General features: G+C 38.2%; 4 protein-coding genes and 1 pseudogene across 4 annotated transcripts; 1 reads left to right on the plus strand and 4 right to left on the minus strand.

The window, feature by feature from the left end:
- Positions 1 to 2,108: 2,108 nt before the first annotated feature.
- Positions 2,109 to 7,220, minus strand: LOC122651314 (thymidylate kinase-like). Its single transcript, XM_043844659.1, has 6 exons — positions 7,070 to 7,220; positions 5,549 to 5,884; positions 4,210 to 4,321; positions 4,059 to 4,118; positions 3,276 to 3,380; positions 2,109 to 2,500 (listed from the first exon to the last, which is right to left on the minus strand). The coding sequence occupies exons 1-6, from the start codon at positions 7,105 to 7,107 to the stop codon at positions 2,384 to 2,386; spliced, it is 768 nt and encodes a 255-aa protein (XP_043700594.1). The 5' UTR covers positions 7,108 to 7,220; the 3' UTR covers positions 2,109 to 2,383.
- A 6,860-nt stretch (positions 7,221 to 14,080) lies between these two features.
- LOC122651312 (aspartic proteinase CDR1-like) lies at positions 14,081 to 15,460 on the plus strand. Its single transcript, XM_043844655.1, has one exon. The coding sequence runs from the start codon at positions 14,104 to 14,106 to the stop codon at positions 15,439 to 15,441; it is 1,338 nt and encodes a 445-aa protein (XP_043700590.1). The 5' UTR covers positions 14,081 to 14,103; the 3' UTR covers positions 15,442 to 15,460.
- A 386-nt stretch (positions 15,461 to 15,846) lies between these two features.
- Positions 15,847 to 18,108, minus strand: LOC122651202 (annotated as a pseudogene).
- Positions 18,109 to 20,519: 2,411 nt separating this feature from the next.
- On the minus strand, positions 20,520 to 21,610 carry LOC122651315 (cell division control protein 48 homolog C-like). Its single transcript, XM_043844660.1, has 5 exons — positions 21,452 to 21,610; positions 21,318 to 21,382; positions 21,007 to 21,208; positions 20,723 to 20,856; positions 20,520 to 20,608 (listed from the first exon to the last, which is right to left on the minus strand). The coding sequence occupies exons 3-5, from the start codon at positions 21,196 to 21,198 to the stop codon at positions 20,557 to 20,559; spliced, it is 378 nt and encodes a 125-aa protein (XP_043700595.1). The 5' UTR covers positions 21,199 to 21,208; positions 21,318 to 21,382; positions 21,452 to 21,610; the 3' UTR covers positions 20,520 to 20,556.
- Positions 21,611 to 25,060: 3,450 nt separating this feature from the next.
- LOC122651203 (cell division control protein 48 homolog C-like) lies at positions 25,061 to 25,933 on the minus strand. The gene has a single exon (XM_043844510.1). The coding sequence runs from the start codon at positions 25,931 to 25,933 to the stop codon at positions 25,061 to 25,063; it is 873 nt and encodes a 290-aa protein (XP_043700445.1).
- Between the last annotated feature and the right edge of the window lie 1,004 nt (positions 25,934 to 26,937).

The following is a 26,937-nucleotide window of genomic DNA, read 5'->3' on the forward strand; positions in this document are numbered from 1 at the left end:
TCCTGCGACACAGCAGAGACCATCCTGCGACGCAACAAAGGATTTTTACACACATAAGAAGTGTAGGAGGGTTTGGGAGATTCCATCCTATCCCATTTGCTCAGAGAACCCTTTCCCATATAAAAATTAAGGGAAAGGTACAGCCATGCTAACTTTTTTTATTGTCGTGGTTATTCTAACTTGTGATACTAGGGGAATCTTTCAACTAGAAATATTAATTATATTTATTGACAAGATAGGTCAAAGAGATGCCTATTTGATTTTTTTGAATTGGATAGAGAAGCCTAGAAAATTATCTCTTCCAATTCCTTGCCCGGCCCAGTTCCCCCAATGCCTGTAATAAGGGGGTTGGACCCCACCTAGGTAGGGGTATGATGGTCATTGCCCCCCCTCTTTTATTACAAGCATTGGGGGAACTAGGCCGGATAGAGAATTGGAGGGAACAAAGATCCAGAGAAACCTAGGCATTTATCATCATCAGACATAAATTTCATTTCTAAGAATACTTTCCAATTTATTTAAAAATGTTTCCATTAACATTTTTACAAAGATAATTGAAGATTTACTAAAATTGATTATCTGTCCTTTAAACTTGTTAGAAATATTTAGGGAATCTTTGATATTCCTAGCCCCTTTTTTTTTAATAGAATAAGAATATCATCTTAAATAGCTATCAATCAGATTTATAAACTACAGATTGACAACTAAAGCTACCAAAACAGTAGAAATACAGCCTTGGATATGCTTAATTTAATTTTCATAAATTTAAATTTCATTTTCTTCTTAAAAGAATGAATGATTTCATGGGTCAACAAAAAGCATATAGGTCTGAAGTAGAGGCAGCCAAAATGCAAAGAGATTGAATTACCATATCAGAGACATAACACAATAATATGTTTTGGACGATTTGAAAATGAGCAATTGTATGCTGGTGGATAAAAGGGCAGACATAGTTGACACAATAAACCTTACCATGCTAGCAAAAGTCAAATATTGGGAAACTTCAGCTAAACTTCACTACAGTAAAGAAGAATCTCAGAGAGATCAAAACGCCAATAGAGTGGTCATACGGGGAGAGTGAGATAGTGAAATATTGGGAAACTTCAGCTACACTTCACTACAGTAAAGAAGAATCTCAGAGAGATCAAAACGCCAATAGAGCGGTCATACGGGGAGAGTGAGATAGGGCGAGGCCGCAGGCCTTACCTGAGTCGCCTCCTTGCCGGAGTACTAGAACACTGGACAATAGGAGGTCACAGTGTTCCTCTAAGCTCCCTCAAAGTCGAGATAGGGAGGTGAGATGAAAAGTAAAACCACAAACCCATAAAAGTTTAAACCGTTCGATACAAACAAGTGAACAACAGTACCGCTTGTGACGTTTTCGATACATAAAAACCTGAATCCAGCAAACTGAACATGGCTAAGGTTGTTGATGCTAAACATTCATCATAAAAACCTGAAACCAATTTGAAAATAATTCTTACTTTGCATGTGACCTCTCATACACATCTCTACACCGGCAGACAATTCAAAATTGCAAGATAATTATTTCATTAGTTGGCTGACAAATAATAAATTCTTAATCATCTCAAGAACAAAGAGACATTCTTCAATTGCAAAGATTTATCACCCCAAGGAAAGAGTGTATCACCACTATGAGTACTTCTTAAGTAATCTACCATCTCCAAGCATAAAAAAATCATTAGCAGAAAATGAGAGATTACAAAGCTTACTAGGGTCAATTAATTAAAGAGCTTTAAATGAAACAAACAAGCTCAATGGCACAAACTCATCCCATAAGCTAACATGTGATTTTTTCTCCTTTTTGCAAGTGAGTGAGTGCACGCATGTGTGGTACAAGTCCGGTAAATCTTCTCATATGCACCTATATCAACAGGAAATGCCTAAAGTCTGTGCAGTATAAGCATATATTGCAAAACCAACACACCTCATGTACCCCTGGAATAAAGATACTTAAATGCATCAGCCCCAACCAAAAGAAGGGATTCCAGTTTCAAAACTAATCATATGAGCTTGGTTGTAACCTATTCCTTTCTTCCTCATGGTGATTAAACCAGATCAACATACCTTCAGCAGAAACAGTTTCCTATTATTAATTCAAAAGCTCCATTACACAATCATAATAGTAGGTGGTAGGTATTTTGTGTGTTCATACATGATCATCCGCAAGCAATGCCAAAATAACATTTGGAATGCAAATACAGGAGCGGGTTTATGATATATAATCCATAACTCCATTGGACATCACAGCTATAGTATAAGATACTGAGGCAGTCGGCTTGTAATATGGAGACAACCGCATGAAAATCATAACCACATTCACATTCAACTATTCTCACAGCAGCATCGAGCCAAAAAAATATTATATTAGCCAGAGTTGAGAGAGAAGTTTCCCCTTATGACAGGTGGTAACACAATCCATTGCAAGTTCTCTTAGCTGTTTCTCTATATCCTCTATGGGGAGGCAAGCATCAACAATCTGCAATTGAAACAGAAAAAGTTCTTAACAAGGAAGAATACTCAAAGATGTTTTTTTATAAATGAAATTCATGGATTGACATGCAAGTCAGATTGTTTGTATTATGGGCAAAAGATCTCAATCCGTGTGCGGATTCTTTCCTACATGCTCTCACAAAAAGTGAGGTTCCCACACGTTTTTTTTTTATTTCATCTATTTTGAAAATGCGGGCTCCACATGGATGATACCCTTTTCAGAAAACTAATTTGTGCGGCGAGCAGATTCCTTCCCACGCTAGCAGTATGGGAAACCCTCTCCCATATATTATTGTCAAAAACTAAAGGAAAATTCAACTGAGCAGAACCAAAGACAAACTTCTAATGGCTAAAGTCATAGGAGGGGTGGCATGCAAGACAACCCAAACAACTTGGCCAGCTAAGGATCAGGGTCTGCTTTTGAGATAAGCAATTGACCATAACCAATAGTAATTAGACTCTGGTCTATCAATAAGCACAACTCTGAGCTATTGTGATATTTTTTTATCTTCTAATCGAAATAGAGTTTGTTATGCATCTCCTAGCTTTTGACCAAGATTAAAAATCTAAAGCGATAAATTTTTTAAGCATACACTACATTTCAGTAATAAAAGGGCCTATATCTTTTAATAGATGCAGGTCCCGGGTAACAACATAGAGGCACTGACCACAGAAGCAATAATGGAAGTCAAGCTTAAAACTGACATCTGATTTTTCCTTTTTCTCAATAGGAGGTTGCTAATTGGAACCAAAGATCTTACCTTCCATGTGGCATCATGAAGGATCTGATAATGTTGGGCGACTTTCCTCTGGAACTCCAACTGCTCATATCTCTCACCTCCATAACCTCCTCTCTCCGCTGCTTTCTGAAAGAATTCCAATCATAAAATAAAATAACGCCGATATTTTTTCAATAGAAGTACGCTTAAATGAAAAGATGTAACGAACTGAGTTTTGTGAGGGGAGTCCCACGACATCTAAACAGTAGAGTAATAGAATAGCTAACATTAGATAGCCCCAGTTGAGGAGTGCTAGCAGTAGAGCAGCAGAGCTTATGACACTCGATCCTGCCATTCAATACACCAGGTCCCGCTGCTTTACGGTGTGGGGCCTACTGCATTACGTGGCTGGATTAACAGTTGTAACTTATGACTGTTGTAGTCTACTATTTTTAGCCAAAGCTTTCACTTTATCAAAATGTCACTGCTGCCAACTCCTATCTATCGATGAGGTCACAAGTTAAACAATCAGGCTGCCAACAGTTAAGTGGAAACCTAGTAAAGCTACTAACAAATCTTTTTTCAAACAACATGATGTACAACAGGACCTTTAAAACACTGGGTAAAGGGCATACAATAGGGGCTTCTTTTTTGGATTTTTCTCAACTAGAATACTTTAGAATTCCCATAAAACAATCTTCATTGCTTTCAAGTCAAGCAAATTCTTGGTCTCAAAGATCTGACTATCGGGTTCCAATACTCAGACCATTTATTCCTCATAAGTCATCACAAAGAATAACAGTAATAAAGGCATTTACCAAGTACCTCTGGTGGTATGTCAAGGTACAACACTAGGTCTGGAGCCAACAACCCCGTCTCAGGAGCCTGTAAGAAAACCAGGGGGAGGAGGAATTTTCAATATCAGATAACAGAAGAAGCTTCATGACCATAAAGGTCTATGGGTAAAAGATTTCACCTTACACCATTCTATATTGAGTCCTTTGGCAGACGAGAAAGCTACCCCAGAGTAAGAGTAACGGTCAACAATAAGTGTGGTTCCACTCCGTAGTTTAGTCTCCATCAAAGACCTGTAAACATATCAATGTTGGATAAATAATATTTTATGTCCAATGGTGCTTCCCCATCATTACAATTCATTCATAGTTGCAGACAGCCTTGGAAAATTTTAGGGGCCATGGATATTGGTGTTTTTCCCATACTCACGCATATATATACAGATAAATTTACTAATTATTGAATTGGACACTAGAGGTGGCAGCTGCTGACTTCGTTTTTCCCTTTTCAAAATGAAATAATCTTGTGTCAAGTTTTGAAATGTATCGATTGTATTTTAGTCCTTTGACTTTTCAATACAAGGAAGGTCGTGCTTGGCACGTTGGTCAGGTGCTTACTTCCTGAATGCTTGGTCACGGGTTCAAGTCCTGGAAACAGCCTCTCTGGAAACAGGGGTAAGGTTGCGTACATTTGACCCTCCCCAGACCCTGTTGAACGCGGGGGCCTTATGCACTGGGTACTGCTTTTTGTGCACATTTGTGGACAAGTAGACCTGAACCTAAAAAAGGAGATCCCAAAAGCTCATGTTTTAATACTCAGCAGCAACGGCGGCTGCTGATGCTTAACCAACTGGTTCTTGTTCTTATTCCAATCTCATCAATTCACCAAAAAGAGGGCACCAGATACAAATTAAGCACCAATCACCATTTTCGTCCCAATTTTAAATTCTTGTTTGATGTAGGGAAATTTGGTGGCAGAGAATAGGATTTGGTTCTGCAGATTCATATACAAGCAAGTTGGGAACAATAAGATCTATGCTGAATCTGTCCAGGGAATGGGATTTGGTTCTGCAGATTCATATACAAGCAAGTTGGAACAATAAGATCTATGCCGAATCTGTCCAGGAAGGTTTCTTTGCTTATGATGGTTGATTGAGGCCTTGTGGGGGGGGGGGGGGGAGAGGGGAGAAGGTGAGATCTGGTTCTGTGAGTAAACTAGCAACAGGCTTTCCAGATAAAATGGTGGGTTGAGGCCAAAAGGTGAAGTCCAGACTTGGAAGTTAGGAGAGAGCACTAGAATCAGCAACATGGGACAAAGTTCACTGGTATAATTTCCATGCCGGTGACTAAATGACTGCTATGGGAAGTCCTGGATGGAAGAAAGTCAAGAAACCAGTGTGGAACACATGACAGTAAATTTGCATGCTTATAGATGAGTAAACATAAATGTAACACACCTAATGCAAACAAAGTAATACACTTAATGCCTTCCATGCAATAACAGATAGATTTTATTCTGACCTCTTTTCCCAACGGTTTGCACTGAAAAGAAGATGAATTGTTTGATCATCCAATTGTGATTTGTTGGAGAGGTAGGAAGATATCATTTGCCCAACACATGTGCTTCTGTCAGGAAACCGCCAAAGCTCAGCTGAAATTCCTTCTCCCTCTAAGTAAGAGAGTAGTCTAGTAGATTGCAAAGTCTTCCCACTACGGTCCAGACCTTCTAGAACAATCAAGGCACCCCTGGAAATAATATGATGGCCATTCTCCATTTGAATTTTACTAAAAGATGTCCTGTTGGGATACTTCAAGGGGAACTTCAATGGCTTTGGCGATGCTAGTTGCCCAATATTTCTAAGAATAGAAACAATTGTTATATAAAGAAAATTTTCGAATAAAATGAATTATAGATCAAAATATACTTTGTACATCAGCAGTAAAGCACTTGAAACAAAAGTTACATGCATCGAATATGAGACATTTGATAAAGCAAAATGATTGGAATCATGGTGATGCAGTATTATCCAACACTTGGATCTCGCAAAGTTCACGGGCCCAAGGATAGATGGAAAAAAGATCTAAACAAATATAGAATGAAGGACTAAAAATAGATTTCAGATCTAAAGTCAGAAAGAAATAATTAGATCAGTAGAATTCCAGATTCAGGAAGAACAGAACAGAATATAAACTCAGTTTTATTTTCAGATCTGGAACTTACTGATGTAATAGAGATTACCAATCAATGGAATCTGAGTTGCTGGTTCTGCAAGTTAGTACATGAGTAGACTGATAGGAGAAGAAAGAAGAAGAGAATGAAGGCAGTAGTGTTTCAGTGCTAGGGAAAGAAAATTACCAGCTGATGGGGGAGGGAGAGAAAGAGGAGAGGAGAAAGAAAAAAGAGAGAGTTCTCACATGCTTTCAATAAAACATTTCTGTTCACCATTTTAAAATGATAAAGTCAACAAAAATATCAAAAAGCATTGAAATGTTGACTAGCCTCAATTCCTCAACCTTCCCACTCAATCTAGAGCCCATTTGGCCAACTTGGTCCAGATAATGCAAGCTAGAAAAGATTATTTGTATATAAACTTTAGTCGAAGCCTAACACCCTAAATAGCTCACCAAACATTGATTTTTTCAAGCTTTACAACTGTTTTGAATCCCGACACCCAACTAAATCCTAGACTAACCCCAGTTTCAAAAGCTCACCCCTTCTTAAACCCTTATCTCCAACTTGCATCTATTTGTAAAATAAACCCTCTTATTCAAAACAAAGCAATTCCAATTGACTTGAAATTTTACCCAGACCTCCTCATATACCGTTCTTCACTTCCAAACCCCATATGGGAAAACTAGTTGCTTTCTGTAAGATATTAACTGCAAAATCTTTAGGACACAAACCAGGCATGGAATAAGAGAGCAGTAAATTTATACATTCTGTAAGTTTAAAATGAAGCACATCAGTTTGGTTTTGAAACATTTATGTACATAGATAAGAGGGTTGACAACTGCAATGATATAGGGTGAGGGAATACTTACAAAGCCCTCAAAATTCTGAAAGAGCATGCATGTGGCATATCCCAATTGACCTTGGACAGAAATTAGGACAAGTAAGAAAACAACCATCAGAAAAGCATAATATAGACTGGACATGTAAAATGTTCAAAATCATCAAAAACATTTTCATATGTGCCTGATCAGCTGTCTGGGACACTTTTTAACTTTTTCCACCATTTTCCTTTTTTAGTGGGCTACCCCCAGTACACCTGACCACATGCCATGAAAAGAGCAGAGAACACTTTATCTTATTAATTACTACACTTAAAATTTTCTCTCCTTCTGAAGCAGTTGAGCAAGACAGCATCCATGACATCTTTGTACAGTGTACAACATTGACAAGATGAATTACAGACTCAAACCATAGAAATGCAAATGATGGCATACTTTTCAATGGACACTATAGATATAAAACAAGGAATCCTACATTACAATTTAAAAATAGTGGGTTCATAATTACGCAAATTTTGTCAGAACTCCAATAGACCATAATAGTAAAGTCAAGAATGAAAAGCCAATCCACCATATGTTTGAAAACTGAAAAATAATCCATAAAAAATCAAGATATGTGTAGACAGGTCTCTAAGTTGGAGAAGTAGATGTATTAGGATTTTCATCTCTTATTATAACACATCCAGAGTAAAACCAAACAGTTCATGAATCCACACCATCACATATAATTAGACAGCTAGATATGAACCAACCTGATAATAGATTGGGCCAACAATCAGGTATTTGAACAGATTAATCAATCAATTCATGCACCAGATCAGGGTTATCAATATGAAGCAATTACTGAAATTTGTGTTTCTTTCCTTTATTAATAAAAAGATCCAGACAGAGAGAGAGGTGGTACCTGAAAAATGAGATGAAGCATAAAATAAGAGAAACTGAGGCTGCGTTTGGTAATGCTTTTGTTTCAGAACGGTTGTTTTTTACCTTTGTCATTTTTTTTCCGTTCCTGTGCTGAAAACACGTCTTTGGGCTCTAAAATGGTGTTTGGTAAACTTGTTCTAGAAACGTTTTTATAACAAAAAGAAAACAACACAATTCCGTTTGGTAAAACCTGTTCTGAAACACCTTTTACCAACGTAATAGATTATTACAAAAATGCTATTACTTGACTAAACTTACTTAAAATTAAGATGAAAACATCCACCATGATCATGTATGACCATCCAAAATTAATGACAATATCCAGATAACCACAAAACTAAAATTTTTTAAAAAAAATCAATCTTCACTCTTGAGACAAGCTCCATGAGTTGTCATCTGTTCAAACCGATTTACAGTCAACCATATGGTCCAGATCTCAGCCGGCCAATCTTACATAATCCTCTTGAGACAAGGTCCATGAGCCTAATCCATCAAAAATTCTCTTTTGATTTTGCAAGTGATGATACGGAAGGTTGCTCTAGCTTTTTAGATTAGGCACATCTACTAATCCTTTCCACAAACCAAGGCCAGTACATAGGGCTGGGAGGAGAAGGGAACAATAGTTAGGGACTTGGGTAGAACTCATCCTTAAAAGCTCTAGCCAATCTCAGAACAGAGGAAGCGGGACTGTGGGGGTGGGGGGGGGGGGAGAGCAAAATCAATTCTATACAGGGATCCCTACTTCTACAATATCACTTGCACAATTGCAATAAGGGACTAGAGGTTCAATGGACAATAGACACCAAAAAATTGTATGTTATATTACCTGTCCTGAACCAGACCTACTCATTGATTTTCAGCTATTTTACCAAACAAAAACATATAGGATGAATAATAATCATACCTAATTAGTGTCTTACAGCCCATATAAATCCCATCTTCCAATTATCATAAGAGTCAAAATCTTTTTGTGTTTCTTCCTTTTCTCTTCGTCCCCTCCCCTCTCCCTTCTTCAATCTTATAATACAACCCCTACCCCAAAACAAAACAAAAAAAAAACGTCTGCATGCAACAGCTTACTCCAATCTACAAGAGCAGATTTGCTATGTACACTGTGGCTTCTGCAACATCATTCTATTGGTAAATCACTATAATAAGTTATACAGTACAAAAACAAATCAATAATTCTAACTATAGTTGTTTCAGTATTCCTTCTAAGGAACTCCTCTTTCTTTGTCATCAAATGCAGGTTAGTGTCCCTTGTAGCAGCTTATTGAAAGTTGTTAATGTAAGATATGGTCACTGTGAGGCCTCCTCTCAGTAAACATGATGAGAGCTTCAGTAATCAAATTGTTATGGTCCCTCAGTTTGAGTTCTGCCCCTATTTGAAGTTCCAATCCCCTCCCCCCAAATGGTAATTAAAAAAACATCAAAAATATCTAGAAGCATGTGCATGCAACTCAATTAGAAGCATCAATACACTGCTCAAAATCATCTAAACCAACTTATTAAGAGAACTCTATCCCTTATCTTGCAGTGAGGTACTTCTGTAATGTCTTGAACTTCAATAAATTTGTGTGAAAATAGTGGGTTCTTATCATTGGATATTCTTGCTATAAAAACTGCCTTTGTACAATGGAGCTTCGATCAGGCTTGGAGAGGTTGAAAGATGCTCAACTTCACAGTCTTATAACACAACCCCCTACCCCAAAACAAAACAAAAAATTGGCACTGTACAGGGGTTCTTTCAAGAGATTAGGAAAAATGGGAACTTTACACCATTAACCAATCCATACAATACAAGAAGAAGATGAAACAAAATCACAGCAGAATATGCATAAATAAGGTAAAACCCAAGAAAAAGAAGGAAAATAATAGGAAGAACCAGAGGAAGAAGAAGAAGAAGAGTATTCCATAGTTCTAACCTTCGACTGTACTCAAGGGTCTGTGAGATTAGAGAAACACCTCGAACTTTGGATTTATAGGATTTCTGCAAAATGAACATACACAATTTAACCCATCCATACAAGAAGAAGATGAAACAACTATGAAATCGCAACAGAATACGCATAAGGAAGGTAAAACCCAATAAAAATAAGGAAAATCAGAGGAAGAAGAAGAAGAAGAACAGGTCGCAGTTCTAACCTTCGGCTGTACTCAAGGTTTTGTGAGATTAGAAAAATCTCTGCTAATTGGATTTAGGGTTTCTGCAACAGCAAAATGCAAGGAAGAAGAAGATCACGTAGCTTACAACGCATAAAGACAGTAAAATCGGAAAAAAAAAAAGATGGAAAAGAAGAGGAAGAAGCAGAAGAAGGCAATAGCTTACTTGAGTTCGCCGACGATGTACAGTGGAGCTTCGATCGGGCTTGGAGAGGTTGGAAGATGTTCAATGGACCTTTGATGGAACTTCGTTGGGCCTCCTCGATCGATGGTACTTGGAAATTATGAAATGAAATCAAATAAAAGAGAAGGTGAGCTTATTTATGCTTTTCATGATCTGTCGGATTGTTTTCTACTTTTTTTCTTTGGCGGGAAAAGACCTCAATTTATTAGGCTTCAGATTGAGGCGGGAAAAGAATCTCAATTACGGTCGGGGCGGACAGACACAGCCCGTTCTTCAATTGTCACGTAAAAGGTAAAACACAGGAACATGGACTTGGCTCTGGTGCAGCGTGGCAGGAGCTGCACAGGTGCAGCACGAAAACCACCCCACATACAAGGGGATGGTCATTTCACATGTGGGGCCCAGGTGGGACCCACCTGTGAAATGACTATCTTACCCTGTTTTTGCTGTCGTTTACGATGTTGCACCATTACAGCTCCCACCACGGCTGCACAATAACTTTTTTTCAAGAACATATGGTAAAAGGAACATCATCCGGTCCTGCTCTGTGGCGTGTATTTGCACCCAAACACATCCGAGCGCACAAAATATATACATTAAATACATGGATGTAGTTTATTGTATTGGATGCCGGTATGTTGGATTGGATTTTAAAAGATTCAATATCATTATTCTTAAGATTTAAAAGGTCTTTGTTACTTACCTAAAAGGTCATTGTCATTGTCTACTTTTATTCAAATTTGAGTTTTCATTTTCCTCCATTTTTTGAGTTGCATTTGTAAAAGAACCAATGTTGTTTAGCCCCATATTGGTTAGCTTCAAGGATGTGAACTTGCTTATAAGTATCCATGAGTCCTTAAGGGACATAGGGTTCTTTAGAGAGAAGTGTGTCCTCCCACTTGTGTGGGGGTTGGTCCGAGCTGCTTTTAAATCATGCGCGCCGAACCAAGCCGGGCCGAGTCCGAGTCCGGGTGTGGATAATGTATAAATATCTTATTTTTATACATTCGTTTTTAACCACTCCATACTATGCATCTACCAATACATGTACCTTATCCGTACGTGTAGACACCCAAGCACCTGTACGAGTATGTACTGGTACCTGTACATACATTAGGAGACACCTGAAGTACCTGTACGTATATAGAGATGCCTATATACATACAGTACCTTTTAGAACCTACCTCTACGTATACTATAAATACAAGGGTATTGGCAGGGGTATACTTCACTTTTTCTGTACCCGCTTTCTGCAACTTAAGGAGAGTGTTTGCTTCTATGTTTTTCTGTTTCTATCAGAGAGAGTTCCTTCTTTGCTTCTGTCCGTCTTTTCTGCCTCTGGAAAAAAGAGTGTTGAGTATAACTTTCGGACCCCTTCTGTAATCACTTTGGGAGTGTTGTCTTTAGTGATCAGTGGATCGTTTCATCTTGGAGGTATAATCGCACTACACCCGGTCTGCACTAATAAGGGGCGATTAAAGACCTTAAGGAGAGTGTCATCTAGATACGACTCGATCCAATTTTCTGTCTTCTTTGGCGATATTCTACGAGTTACAAGTACGTATATTTATTTGGATATTTACATTTATATTTTCGCACTGTTGCTTATACTTTTATATTATTCTGCCCATAGTCCGGATCTAACACAGTATATTGGCTGTATCGGGAGCAGTATCAGTTTATACAAGATAACTATTTTTTTCATAAATAATATGATATATGATCTGTATCGATCAAGTATTATCAATCACAGTCAATCCAAAACGAATTGGTCGATACTGTCGACCCGATAAACATACTTAAAACTGTGTATGTATTAGTATTAAACGAGAGGGAGAGGACTGTCTAGACGAACCCATAGAGGAATGCACCAATGAAATGTGGGCAGATTTGTTTAGTATATAGGAGGGCAGTGAGGTCATTTCATGTGAAGAGAGTGAGAGAGTGCTAGCATCTCCCCCTAAGAGAACCTATTCCCCAAACGAAATCAAATTTTAGGGAAAAAGAATATTGTCTGATCATGTGGCCTTTGTGCCCAAACACAGCCCCCCTCTAGTCCTCATGGTTTGAGGTATCGGATCGGATCGTTATCATCAAAGCCGATCCCAAGATTTGACCGATACAACAAGGTTTGATTGGATCGCCCAACTCGGTTGGATCGGCCGATCCGATCCGATCCTAGACCGATCCAACTGAATATTTTGTTATTTTTTCAAAGTTCTTAAGTTTTTGTTTAGTTTTTCATATTATCTTGACCAATATTGATCGATACTGACCGATACCAACAGGTTTTGGGGGGGTTTTTTTGACCGATCCTGGTCGATTTGAACTAATCCGCTCCCGATCCAAAAAGGTTTCGGCCATGACCGATCTTGAGTCCGATACCTGGATTTTGAACCTTGCTAGTCCGTGCCTCAATCCTCGGTACTCGTTCAACCTCAATAGTCGAAAATAGGAATAAGAAACGCTGAAACGATGAAAGAAAACCCTAAAAAGCTAACACTATTAGTATTTTAGGGTTAAAATAAAAAAAACAGGGCTGGGACCGAGCTGAAACCAAAGCCTCAACCCTGGCCTGACCCAGGCCTGCACTTTTCAACCCTAACCCACCCTCAGGATTTTCCAGCCAAGGCCCTGTTCGAGCTTAGGGTGGGTCAAGGCTGATAGGCCCAAATTGGTATCCATAGTATCGTATCGGTCGATTCGTATCAGTATCAGTGGAGACTCGTACAGATTCCTAACCGATCCTATATCGATGAATCGGTACAGATGGGTAAAACTAAAAAAAAATAAAATATTTCAAAGGAAACAAGGGGAAATCTGTCCGATTTGGATCGATATCGGCGGATACCGATTACTAAAACCCTGTCTTGAATTCGATCCAACAGCTCGGGCAACTCATCTCATCGGCACATTGAGTGTACCAAAGTGGAATCTTACATCATTTCTTGTCTCATTGTCTGAGTGTCTTTTTTCATGGAGATTTCAAATATTGCCGTTGGAGAGTGAACAGGTTAGAGAGAGAGAGAGAAATCCAAGATAGAGCAAGAGTGATCCTAGGAATCCTTTTAATGCTTAGGCAACATGGTTAAAGTTATTCATCTACATTTAGCTCCTGCAGTTGCCTTTATTAATTATTGCTTAGTTGGATTATGAGAAGACATTAATTAACCTTTATATTAAGGAAACTCTAATTAATGCAATATCATGAGAGTTACTCTCTAGGTAGCTGGAATCCTGGTCCTTTTTATCCTCCCAAGTGCGGTGCAACTCATTTTGAGAAGATAAAAAGACGTCACTGTCCATGTTTTTACAGTTGGATTCTCAAATATGGTGCACTGCACCGCACCGCAATTGAGAGGATTAAAATTCACTACTTTTAGATAGAGTTTCTTTCTATTTTGTTCCTTGACTCTTAAGGATTCCCAATTTAGTAATTGAGCATAAAAATCCACTAATTCTTTCTCTTTTAATACCTCTTTTCTAATTGTTCTTTCCCTTTCACATGCATATATGTATTCTTTGATTTTGTCAAAAGTAGAATTGATAATTTATAGTTTAATTTGGAACTTGCAAGTGTGTCATGGTGAGACTCACTTACGGAGTGTTTGTGATCATCTAGTGGTGACTGAGTTCCCGAGAGATCGACTCAGAGTTAAGTGATTCTCTCTAATCCTTGTTATCCTATATTTTTCTTCATTTTATATTTTAGATTGATATCAAATATATGTGTAGTGTCCCTCCTCATTCAATTCCTCTAAGTTTTGTAACCTTCCAAAATAAGTTTTTCACAATGGTTACTGCTTTCAGAGTTCATGCACTCTTCATCTTCTCTTTCACCACTTTCATCTCATTCATCTTCTGCATAACCTCCAATACCGCCGTTGCGAAACCTAGATCTCTCCGTTTCAACGTAGAGCTCATCCACCGCGAGTCTCTCCTCTCCCCATTCCAAAACCCCAAAACCATTCTTTCCAATAAAGCTCAGAGAGCATATGAATCCTCAATTGCTCGCTATACCTATTTAACTTCCCATATCACTTCTTCTTCCATTGACAAATTCAAAATTGATGTGATTCCCTATAGTAGCCTTGATTACCTTGCAAAAATCCCCCTTGGAGCTCCAGCTTCTGATATATTCACTACTATAGACACAAGTAGTGGGATCTTGTGGATCCAATGCAAGCCTTGCCTCCAGTGCTTTGACTACACCAAATCTACAACTTACACTAAATTGTCCTGTTTTTGCTCTTCATCACATTTCAAACTTGCTTCTAATGGGCATTGCAGAGAAAGCCCTAATGGGTGCACTTACCATACTCAATATGGTAATCAAGATGAGAGCTTTGGCAACCCTGCTTCTGAATCCCTAGCTTTCATAAACTCTGATGGAGGTGTTGAAGAGACAGTAATGAATCTGGTTTTTGTTTGTGGAATCAATGACAAGTTTATAATTGGTGATCAATCAGCTGGAGTACTAGGCCTTGCTGCAATGAACTTATCAATAGTCTCTCAATTAAGTTCAATTTCACAACCAAAATTCTCCTATTGCTTTGGCAATCTAAGTGATCCGTCGTCGAAAGGTAATTTGATCTTTGGTGATGCACATATTAGTGGCTTCACAACTCCTTTCATATTTGATCGCTTCTATTATCTTAATTTGATCGGCATTAGCATTGGTTCGGAAAGGCTTAATATTCCACCAGGAACATTCGATCGGAAAGACTCAGGCTCAGGTGGAGTGATCATTGATAGTGGTACACCATTAACAATTCTAGCAAAAGAAGGATATAATGAGGTAACAGATGAATTATCTGTGTATCTAATGAAGTTCAAGTGCAACCCAGTTCCATTTGCAAAATCAAACAGGTTATGCTCTTCTGGGAATTTTATTAGGGATTTGAATGGATTTCCAACTGTGACTTTCCATTTTAAGGACAATGCCAAATTGGTTTTGGGGAAATGGAGTTTGTTTACCCAAGTGGAAGAAGATGTGTTTTGCTTGGCTTTCCTTCCTAGTGATTCTACTGATGTATCTGTCATTGGAAATATGGCTCAACAGTTCTACAATTTTGGGTTTGATCTTGTAAAAAATGAGCTTTCTTTTATTCACTCCCATTGCATTATATGAGAAATATTGGGATTTTTGGGCTTGGCAATGGGTCTAAATGAACACCAACGAGATCAAATATGTTGCGTTAATCAATAAATTGGTAGCAGAGGATCTTATATGGAAAATTTTGGTTTGGATTTCTTTCACTTTCTTTTTTTCTTCTTTTTTTTTTTTTGGGGGGGGGGGGGGGGGGGTGGGGGCGTTGTAAATTACAATTGAGGTATTCAATGTTTAGAGAAATTACATTTGAGCTATCTCAAGTTTGATATATTATGTTTGAATGTTTGGGGTATTTTTTTTCATATTTTCAACTTTATCCATACCAACACCTCTAGAAACTTCTCCCCACCGATGGAGAGATGCTTTGACCTGTAGAAAAGATATACGTACATTAAAATGATTTGGTTTATTCTCTCCCTTTGTTTATCTATCGTTCCCATTCACATGGGTGTTGCGGCAAAACTGCCGAAAAATGAGAAAAAAGCGTCATCACAAAACATAATATTGATGGGTAAAATTGAAAGTATTCAGAAGGAAAGGTACCCCAAACATAACATTTAAGAGAACGACATTACCAAAGATTTTGTTTATCACTTGAAACGTTTTGCCATCAAACAATGTGTATTTGTTGTAATCTCTCCTATAATTCCTCTCTTATCAAAAGTATAAGGAAACTAAGGAAACTATGTCTTTATTATGAAATCATATTTACTTAGGAAACCTATCTTAACTAACAAAGTAATTGGAAAGTTTCTCTCATTTCATTTCTATAGCAAATCCCTATAATTACTTATCTCCCATAAAATCACAATTTGACCTCAACATTGTCTCTTTTCTCCCTCCCTACCATGTGTCACACACGCACACATTCTCTTTCTCCTCACCCCATGCCCAAACCTTCCCTTAAAATTTTATAGAGTAAATTACTCAAACCTAGCTCCCCTGTGTTTTGCCCGAAACTGAGGCCACTCCAATGTTTTTTCAAAACTACATGTCTCCTTTTAAGTCTAACAATGTTAACTTAAGAATTCAAATGACATTTAAAACCCCCTAATTGTTAGAACCTTGAGTAACAAAACTATTGCCCGCAAGCACCGATGACCAAGTGTTCAATTTCACCCAATCTCATTCACTAGAAGAGTAATTTTTTTTTGGCATACAAGCTCATTCACTGTAGATTAATTTTTTGGGATATAATAAGGTCATTCACTGTAGGCAATTTTTTTTTTTGGCGATACAAGCTCATCAAGTATACTTGGACATGGTATACGACATCTCCAACACATTTCTCAAACATGGCCTTGAAAGTCATACTATTTGATTTAAAATTAAATGTGTATTACCGAATGACATTAATGAGATGGAGGTGAGGTCAGAGTAACAACTCATCCTATTTGGTTGAGAAATTAATGGAAAACACATACCACCTAAAGTTTGATGAAAGATATTTCACCCGTTTAAAATTGATCCTCCGAGGTTTGCAACGATAACAATAACACTGTTAACAAATTGAAATTAGACTTGAACTGACGGAATTGCTAAAAAAAAAAAAAAAAAAAACCTGCAACTCATCTTCCCCAATCGATTTTGGGGAAGAAGAGTTGCAGAAATGTGATCCTTATCGTACATTACAAATGCATCTTTCAGCTCATTCATCCCATTACCGGCGTCTGCATCACCGATGGAACTTCCACGGTGGAAATCGACAAATTCTTTGAGATCGATGTAGCCATCTCCGTCGGTGTTGATCTCTGTCATCATGCGGTGAATCTCTCTCCGGAAAACTTTCAGAGCCTAGGGCATTGAGAACGTTGCCAAGCTCCGTGGACAAATCGATTGAATACCCTTTCAATCCAAATTTACTTAATTTATTTGCAAAGACAACAATTTATTATTACCTGCAAGCAAATTGTACAACAGATCTCATCACTTGTTGCCATCATCTCACTGTGAATTACATTGAATACAGGAAGCTTATTGACAATGTTGAGTGATACCCCTTTGATTCCATCAACATCGTAAATGTCTGAGGTTTCTCTGTAGCTTGTCTCCATGGAATTAATCTGAAATTTCAATTGCCTCCATTAACTTGTTAATCAAAAGAAACAAATTTTGCTCATTACTGTCAAGAAATTTGGGTAGATGTTACTGTCAATGCACACTCACTTGCCATTGATAAGCCTTCAGCATTGCAGGACTCACCCATTCCCGGAAAATTTTCCCATTTATTAGACTACCAAAGAGGGCAATCTGCACAGTTGTTTCACAAAGCAAACAAACAAAAAGCTGTCACATGCTCATCAAAGTTCATACAGACATAAACACAAACAGAAGAAGGGCAAGGGGGGGGGGGATTGGGAGAGAGAGATATGAATGTATGGGCAGCACAAAAATGGCAAATTTTTAAAAGCTTGCATTAGATGCTGGACTGACGCACCAAATTTGGATTGTAATCATCAGTAACCCTTGGAAAAAAATTTAATACTCAACAAAAATTCACCAAAAGAACACATGAAGATGACCATCTTTTCACCCAACTACTCCATATTACTCAGAACTGTTCAATTCGAGGACCATCTTTCACCATTTGCATCAAATCGATTGAATACCCTTTCAAGTTCTTCCATATCTTCCAGATAAACTGAAGATTTGAGACTAGGGCTTTCAGAAGTCATGGAGAATTAGTTTCTAATGCCTTTGATTCGTATTCTGATGTGGTTTCGAAGGTGCGCGAGAGAGAGAGAGAGAGAGAAAGAAGACTCTATCTGAAATACGGGCAGGCCCTGATGGTGGTTGTTGTGTTGCCCATGGCAGTGTTAAAATCATGTCCAGAGAGCTCCTGCTGATTCTATAGCTGATGGCATGTAGAACTTGCAAATCAATCGACCCCCTTTCTTGAAAAATCTCTCTTAGAACAAATTAGGTAAAAAAGGTATGGAAATAAAGAATTGCAGAAAAAGAAAATACTCTCAGAACACGAATGTCAAGTAAGAGCCCCTCCGAAGAACAAGAAGATGTATAAAAAACGCTTTATATGAAAACCCCCAAAGCATTCGATTCCAAAACCAATCTTGCAGTACTTGGTAGCACTCTTCAGGATCGCTGATGAAATACTTTTGGCGGTGGAGAATACCTGCGCTTGTGCTTGATATTTCAGATTTGAGATCCCTCTTGTATGGTTTTACAATAAAACTAGAATTTTATGAAGGAAAAGTGCTTAGGGATGGTTAGCTACTCATCTTCCTCAAAATCGATTGGGAAAATTGAATTGTTGGTGTTTTTTTTGGTAAGGATAATTTCGTCAGTTCAAGTCTAATTTTTAATAGTTTTAATCATGAATTGACGGAATAGGTTAATTTAATCTGTTACCGTTTGCAAACCTCAGGGGGTACGCAAAATTTTTCAAAACTAGGGAGTAAAAATATCCTTTCATCAAACTTCAGGGGTGGTATGTGTAAATTTCTCAAATTTGATTTAATATGTTTGGTCACTGATTTTAGTGCGCAAGAAGATGAAGGTGAGAGAATATTCTCTCTCATCGATACTTCATTGTTTTATTTTGAAAAATAGAACAAGATTTTTATTTTTTATTTTTTTTATTTTTATGAAAAAACCAGAACAAGAAAATATGTAAGGATTATATTAAAGAAAACAATGGCAGGGAGACAGACAATTCACGATTTTGTGCTGCCTCACTCCCTCCTTTGGGTTTGTGAACCCAAGAACAATAGAATTTGTGTGTGGATATATTGGAGTTCATTGATTCATTCAAGTCTCGGAAAGCATCAAATCCTATTATTGTTTGGTTGTGAAAGAACTATTGTCGAGAGGAAGTGTAAATATTTTTGTTCAATAGACAAATAGCCTTTTTTTTTTTTTGTAAATCAATAGATCATTTGATACTAAACAAAAATTGTAAAATATAAACAATAAATTGTAAAGCATAACCCACAAAGCCAAGCCGGGCTGGGCTTAGCCTGAAGCCTCAACCCTGACCCAAGGCCTAAAAATTTCAATCCTAACCTGCCCTCAAGTTTAAAAAATCCAGCCCAGGCCTTGTTCGGGCTCAGGCTGACAAGGCCAAACTTACACCCCTAAGCTAATCAATTCCAAACCTTGATTTTTGGACCATTAACTAATGGGTGGGCCAGTTCCAGTTCCTAATCGATTCCAAACAGTCCAAATTTAAAATAAAAAAAAATCCCTAACACATGCTACAAATATTCGTTGATATTATAATCTACCATCAATTTTTTTTGGTAAAATAGAGAGGAGGTACCAGTCAAAATTGTAAAACTTAAAAAAATAAAAGGTTTGACCTTATCTTTCATTTACTTAAACCTGAAGAATTATAATTATATTATATAATATATAGGTATAGGTTTTGGATTTATTATTATATTATATAATATATAGGTATAGGTTTTGGATTTGGATTTGTTCCAGTTCCACCGGTTCCTTCTTGGTCCATCGGTTCTAGAACCATTAAGAGACCAATAACTTAATTGATAGAACCAAAATTGAACCAATACCTAATCAATAAATCTAGAACTAGCCTAATAAGCTATCAAGTGTGTCAGTTCCGATTTTTTGCAGGCCGTTCCATTGCGGTTTCCGGTTTTGGTGCTCAATTGACATCCTTACTTGTAGCCATGCAAAAACTCAAAGGCTAATCTACAGTTTGTTACTACATCAGACGAGGCTCAATTTCACAACACACCCTTCTAAATGGTATTTTTCTCCCACAAACTAACAAGTACATTTTTAGTTACAATGAAAAACAAATAAGGGGTTTCAAAACATGGCTCCATGAATTAAAAAGAATATTCATCCATGTTCCAACGATTCTTCTATGAAATAAAAGGAAAATAAAATAAATTATTACATATTTTGATAAAGATATAAATAGAAGAGGTTCCAAACAGTAAGAAAACTACCACCTAGTCTCTGAAACCAAGTGTTTTTACGGGACACTGTACAATCCACAACCACAAACTATATCTTTAACTCTCATCAAAGGCAATAAACAATAACATTTATGATACAGGGGCCTCCAATGCTTAGGGTGGTCACAGCACCTGTCATAGGTGATAAGTGATGAACTGAAACACTACAAAATAGTACTTTCTGTGCTCATGCCGTTCTGAAGCTCTGTGACAAAACTTTATAGTAGTGCCTTTGCTGCATCCCAATCAAAAAGAACAAACCATGAGGAGGGGATAAAGATTAGACCCCTAGACGTAAATCCTCTTAAAAAAAAAACATTGTTAGTACTCTAGTAGTTGCAGCAGAGTTTCCCTTTGAGACAGATTGAGATAAGTTCTTCAATGCTTGCTCGATGTGAGTTGCCTTAATGGTCAAAGGTTTTGCAGCTGAATTGCCTGGACCTGATGCTTGTTTCTCTTTGAGTGCAGTGATTGCAGCTTCATCCATCTAGCAAGAGATTTTGAAAGCAAAAAATAAACAAAGCACAACCAAAGTTCAAAGACATTGCCAGAAGCTATAAATCACATATGAAGAAAATCTGAGAGTCAAAATTAAACATCATCCAGGGAAATAAACTTAGGAAATCCATTAACATACCATTGCAGCAAGATCAGCACCACTTAGATTTTCACAAGCTTCCATCCGCCTAATGGCCATCAAATCAACATCACAATTAATAGACATCTTGCGACTAAGTGTTTTTAATATCAGTCCATGTTCATCAGGACTAGGTAAAGGTACATAAAGAAGTTTTCCAAATCTGCCAGGCCGTAAGACAGCAGGATCCATCACGTCAGGCCTGCTCATACCACCATAGCAAGAAATGAAGCACCAGATGGATGGGGAAGAAAAGAGCGTTTATTACAAAAGCAGCAAGATCTCAAAAAAAATATTGAACAAAAAAACACCTGTTTGTAGCACCAATGACGAAAACATCACGCCGATGGTCAGCACCATCTAGCTCTATGAGCAACTGCAACTACAAAGACCATTTCTCAGCCCCAAGAGAGAGAAAGAGAGAGAGAGAGTTAGAGAGGATAACCTGGTTCAAAAGCTGCTCAACAACCCAACCACCTTCTTTTCCACGTGTTTTTGTCACAGCATCAACCTGCAAAATTTAAGCAGCACATCCCACATCTTAAAGAAACATAAATCATATTCATTAGGGCTAGTGTGCAACAAAAGAAAAGCCTAAATGCCTAATGGCTAAATCATAAAGAAATTACCGAAGGAGCACCGTCCAAACAAAGGGTAATTCAGTCCTTTGCCACCCATGATGTAACACAGTAGAAGCAACTCTTAGATGGGAAAAGGCCAAACTAGACCTACTCATCAAAGATACTCTACAGCTTTAAGTACAAAGAGGTTTATCAGTTTGTGTTCTATGTTAATTGACAGATTTTAAAATCAGACAAAGAAGCCTAGAAACAGAGTGTGAAGCATGTGAGCTTGGAAAGCATCATCATACCTCATTCCCGTCTTGTGATGCTCCTCGCAGTTCTTCTTTGTTTTCCTTAGTTCACTTTGATGTCTAAGGTCCCTGTCATGTCAAGAGTCCGTTAAGTTTTGTCAATTGTGTTACTTTTGTAGACGATCATTCTCAAATGATGTGGTTATATCTGTTAAAGAATCGTTTTGAAATTTTATCTATTTTCTAACACTTTTAATTTGAAATAAAAACTCAATTGATGTCAATTAAGGTTTTTTGTTTAGATTATGCTTTAGAATATACCCAACGTGAAATATCTGATTTTTGTTCAGATTATGGCATGATACATCAAACTAGCTGCACTTATTTTCTCCAATAGAATCCTGTCTGATCAGAAAAAACCGGCACTTGCTGGAGGTCGCTCATTTTTTAATGTTTCATATGCATGTTCCCAAGTATTTCTGGAGTGATGCCGTTCTTTACTGCATGCTATTTGATAACTTGCCTACCATATGTTGTTCTTGATAACCAATCTCCTTTCTTTGAGGTTTCTCCCAAATCTTCTCTGTTTGATTTACATCCACAGGTGTAAATTGTAAATTTACAAGCACTGTCCAAAGTCGACTTCAACGGCCCCAGTTGATCCTTCTTACCGCCACCTACTTCATCAGAATCTTTGCCTGGGGATCCTTCCCCTCCTGACTTGTCAGTTTGATGCAGATTTATCACCAAACTGGGCTTCTTCTATTAGGAATAAGTCTAGGGTTGGGTTACATACATGTTGGGCCTTTGATCCCATGGGTTTCTAATGTAATAGGCCACTTTTATGGGCCTAAAATATAGGTAAATAGGTTGCATACGGGATAAGCTCCCATACTTAGTTTTATTTCCTCTTCTAGACTTGGCTTGACTATACAGTTTAGAAGTTGCAGAAATGGTAACAAAACTGATAAGAATAGGTAGCATTTATCAGCATGAATATAGTGTAAACATACCTTATCCTATAAACTTCCATTGGAACCGAACCATATCAAATTCAGCCAAAGAGACAAATCATGCTGCAATTGAGTACTGCAATAACTACCCCATATAATCTTCAATACCCAATAAGGTCTTACATATCAATGACTTGGATGAGTCCAAAAGAGATTAGCTCCAATTTATTGGTGTACTGTGTTTATTGATTAGTAAAAAGAGGCATTTACATTTATTGATTTACTGTGTTGGCTACTTGGCTTGTTTTAGATCTTTGGTAGAACACATTCTTGCACTTCAATTAACAAACTAAATAAACTGAAGGCTTTGTAGGCATTGATCATGGCGCAACCATAAAAATAGGCACATATTACGTTGTAATGGAAGGTATTGGTTGCTTGAAAATATGTACACATATAGTAAATTTTATAAGATAATTTTACCCTTAGAAGAAGTTTATTTCTCAATCAACCATGAGGGAGAAATAAAAGATTATAAGGTCATGTTAATAAGTGCAATAACTTAATACACATTCACGTAAATATTATGATTCTCTTGCTTTCCTGAACGCAACTCATGTAATGACAGAAGACAGAAATGCTGGACCTGTGGACTAACAAACTCATAAAGAACATAACATGCAATTATCCCCTGGTTGGCCAGGAGTTATAAGTCAATCATGTTCAAATGGATCTAATGTTAATCCTGTAATATACAGTGTACTTTATCCCATAGTGGGTACCCTAGAGGCAATTCCATAAAAAAGTCTTAAACTAAGATGAATTCCATATAGATTAGAAAAAGGTTATGGTGATAATATGGCAGAGCAATTCTTCCATTAAAGAACCACATTTCACATCAGATTGATACAGAACTCAGTTTGTCAACTAACAAAGTTTTGGATGGCTAGACTTCTGAGCCAATGGTTTCTACACAGGTCCATTGCTAACCATCTCTAATCCATTATCCATTTGATATGGAAATATCTCCTCATACTCCGCCTTTACTTTTTCTTGCTGGTTTGATATAGAGGGCGGGCCTTGGTTTGGTGCAACGGTAAGGTTGTTCCATTGTGACCAAGTGGTCACGGGTTTGAGTCTAGAAACAGCCTCTCTGTGAAAACCATAGTTCTAGAACTCGCGAGATCTCGCCGAGTTTCTCGGTTTTTGGAAAAGCCGAGACAAGACTGCCTGCAAGTCTCAAAAGTGCAATATCTCGTCGAGATCTCGGATCTCGGTTTCGACCCATTTTTTTAACCCACCTACCACTTAAATACCTTACCTAACTCGACATATCTCGGCAAGATCTCGGATCTTGGGTCCAGATCTCGGGTTGATCCAAAGTTGAGGCTTCGAGTTGGAAAAAAAAAATGCACCAACTCGGTGAGATCTCGACTCGTCTCGGTTTTTCCAAGAGCCAAGTTGGTACCGAGACCCGAGTTTTAGTACATTGATGAAAACAGGGGTAAGGCTACGTACATTATGTCCCTCCCCAGACCCCGTAGTGGTAGGAGCCTCGCGCACTGGGTATGCCCTTTTTTTTTCATGTGACCCCATGAGGCATAAAGTAGTGCTGGCAATGCGAGATCGCCAGGGTTTCTAATTCTTTGTCCAAACCAACACGGCTATTGGTATATGGCTTTATTTATGTAGGAAGACCTTCTCTTTGAGGCTTTATAAAGTAAAACTAGTTAGGTAACTTGTTTGCTTCCTATCCTATCAAACTATTGGATGGCAACCTGAAGGGAAGAAAGTTCAACAAGTGTGCTGCTACCCAGAAGGTGAGGCTATTGATGTCATTACGTACCAGATGTTGCATGGACGGTAGACAGTTTCTTTTCAATAATGAAGCAAGATAACAATGTAGCTCATACTAAAAAACGAAGCCTAACAGCCTTGTATCGAAACATCAAGACCATCCACCATCCAACAGTTTTCCTGATTGCAAAGGAGCCATTACCTTGGCACAGCACTTTAAAAATCTATACTGCATAGAGCAGCAAGAAGACCTGACGATGGATACATAATGGAATCACACAAACGTACTAGAAAACAACAGCAATTACGCCGTCACAGGAAAGATGAAAAGTGGAGTTGAAGGTCACAGGTTCTCGCTATGAAGGTCATTGACTTAACTAAGAAATGGGTTTCTCCACATATTAGACATTACCCTCAAAATATAGTCACAACATAACCTGGTGGAAGATAAATGGAAAGAACAAGAAAAGCATGAGCCAAATAAAAGGATTTAAGTACCTGACACACCAGAAACAACTTCAGTAGCTGAAATCTTATAGAAGGGCATCCCAGTTTCATTAGCAATCGCGTGAACAAGCTGTGTCTTTCCGCAACCAGGCGGTCCATGTAACAAAATCCCAGTTATGGGCCTCACTCCCAGCCAAGAAGGCAGCTGCGGATAGTAAAGTGGAAAAAGTACCTCCACCATCAACTCATCCAAAACCCCTTTGATCCCACCGAGATCCCTAAACCTCGGTTTATCCTTCCCCTTCACCTCATAACCATCTCTACTACTCAGTTCTTTCCTCACACCCAACGTCTCAATCCCATCTCTACCAATCAAACCAATCTTCTTCTCTTTATTAATAACTTCCATCTCCAAATTCTTCTCCTCAGCCTTAACCTTTGTATCGATATTCTTTGATGCACTGTAACTTGAACGAAGCATTGACTTCATCAAATCGAACTCCGGTTCCACCTTCTCTTCATAAACTGCACCTTCAGAAATGGAAACCGCACCATCCGACTCATCGTCATTGCCGGACGAAGAGGATGATGCCACAGATGAGGTCAAAGGACGATCTTGCTCTCTCTGCTTAATTCTCTTAAGCTTCTTACGAGCAGGGGTTGGGGAGGATGCTCTGGAGTCAGTCTCTTCCGTGAAAGTAGAGAAATTTTGTCTTCTTTGTTGGAACTCAAGAGTTTGCTGGACGTATTTGGAGAAGGGTTGTTGCTTGATTCGTCTGTAATCAGGAAACGTTGAACGCAAGTACTCCACTATGTTTTCGACGCTCGACGACTTGTGCCTACAGGATTCGAGGCGACGAAGAAGCATATTACGATTGAAGACCGAAGGAGATCCCCCTCCCATTCTCCTCCGCATCTATCTTTCTTGGTATGGCACAACGCACGGGAACTAGGTTTTCTGTTTTCGACAATGAATATGAAAATAAGGGAGAGGTGGATTTTTATCGTCTCATTTCTGTCAATTTCTCCCTTAAAAAATGTTGATACGTGGATACTAGAAATTGGACGGTCAGATTTCAATGCCTAAATTTCACACATCCAACCGTAACTTAACCCACCAACTACCTAGCTTAGTTGGTGAGCCGTGATGCGGATCATGCCCATATTCACTAGGAGGTCTCGAGTGCAAGTCTCCTGGCTGGTACCTTGCCCCCTCCCCGGTTCGATCTTCCGTCTATTCAAAATATATAAATAAAGCTCCCAATTCTCGATCTGTATTTTAACCCTTGAAGAATCTCAATCTTTCATGTAGAAACCAAGCCAGGAATTAATTTTGCCCATTTGTTCTAAGAAACACTCATCTGAAATTGATTTTGATCATCAGATTTAAGGAAAAACTTAACCTAAAAATTCTTTAGAACATGTAACCCATTACCCTTAAAAGTTCGATCTGTATTTTAACCCTCCTTACTACTCACTACCTTAAACTTTAGTTCCTGTAAGAAACCCACTTATGCTTTATAATGACACTTCATATATTTAAAATGTCCTTCAAATTCCATTGCAGTGCCCAAATTTGCAGTGCTCTCTTTCTGTTTCTTTGGATAATCTCTTCTCCTCTCCATCTTTTTTCCCTTCTGCTTCACCTTCGATGTGTGATTCCAATTTCATTCCCGGAAGACCAAGTAAAGCGAAACCATCTTAGAGTATCCTGTTGAGTCATCTTCCATCGTCATCGTCAGGGTTGTGCTCGGCATCGACAGAGGGAGGAGTGAGAGGGGAGAGAGGAGAAACAAACGGGTATCTCGCCAACTCGGGTTAGGTTAGGATTGGGTGGGTAAAATTTGGGGATTGAAATCTGACCGTCCGATTTCAAGTAACCACTTCTCGACATTCTAACAGGGAAATTGACAGAAATTG

This window comes from Telopea speciosissima, chromosome 2 (genome assembly GCF_018873765.1).
Source record: "Telopea speciosissima isolate NSW1024214 ecotype Mountain lineage chromosome 2, Tspe_v1, whole genome shotgun sequence".
Classification (NCBI taxonomy): Eukaryota; Viridiplantae; Streptophyta; class Magnoliopsida; order Proteales; family Proteaceae; genus Telopea; species Telopea speciosissima.

Excerpts from the sequence above, each read along its gene's own strand:
- LOC122651314 (XM_043844659.1), bottom strand. The coding sequence starts at position 7,107 with ATGCCACATGCATGCTCTTTCAGAATTTTGAGGGCTTT. Across the intron at positions 4,322-5,548 it reads GCAAACCGTTGGGAAAAGAG|GTCTTTGATGGAGACTAAAC; the intron begins GTCAGAATAAAA and ends ATATGTTTACAG. Across the intron at positions 3,381-4,058 it reads ACCTTGACATACCACCAGAG|AAAGCAGCGGAGAGAGGAGG; the intron begins GTACTTGGTAAA and ends GAATTCTTTCAG.
- LOC122651312 (XM_043844655.1), top strand. The coding sequence starts at position 14,104 with ATGGTTACTGCTTTCAGAGTTCATGCACTCTTCATCTTCTCTTTCACC.
- LOC122651315 (XM_043844660.1), bottom strand. The coding sequence starts at position 21,198 with ATGGATCCTGCTGTCTTACGGCCTGGCAGATTTGGAAAACTTCTTTAT. Across the intron at positions 20,857-21,006 it reads GTGCTGATCTTGCTGCAATG|ATGGATGAAGCTGCAATCAC; the intron begins GTATGTTAATGG and ends ATCTCTTGCTAG. Across the intron at positions 20,609-20,722 it reads TTATCTCAATCTGTCTCAAA|GCAGCAAAGGCACTACTATA; the intron begins GGGAAACTCTGC and ends TTTGATTGGGAT.
- LOC122651203 (XM_043844510.1), bottom strand. The coding sequence starts at position 25,933 with ATGCGGAGGAGAATGGGAGGGGGATCTCCTTCGGTCTTCAATCGTAAT.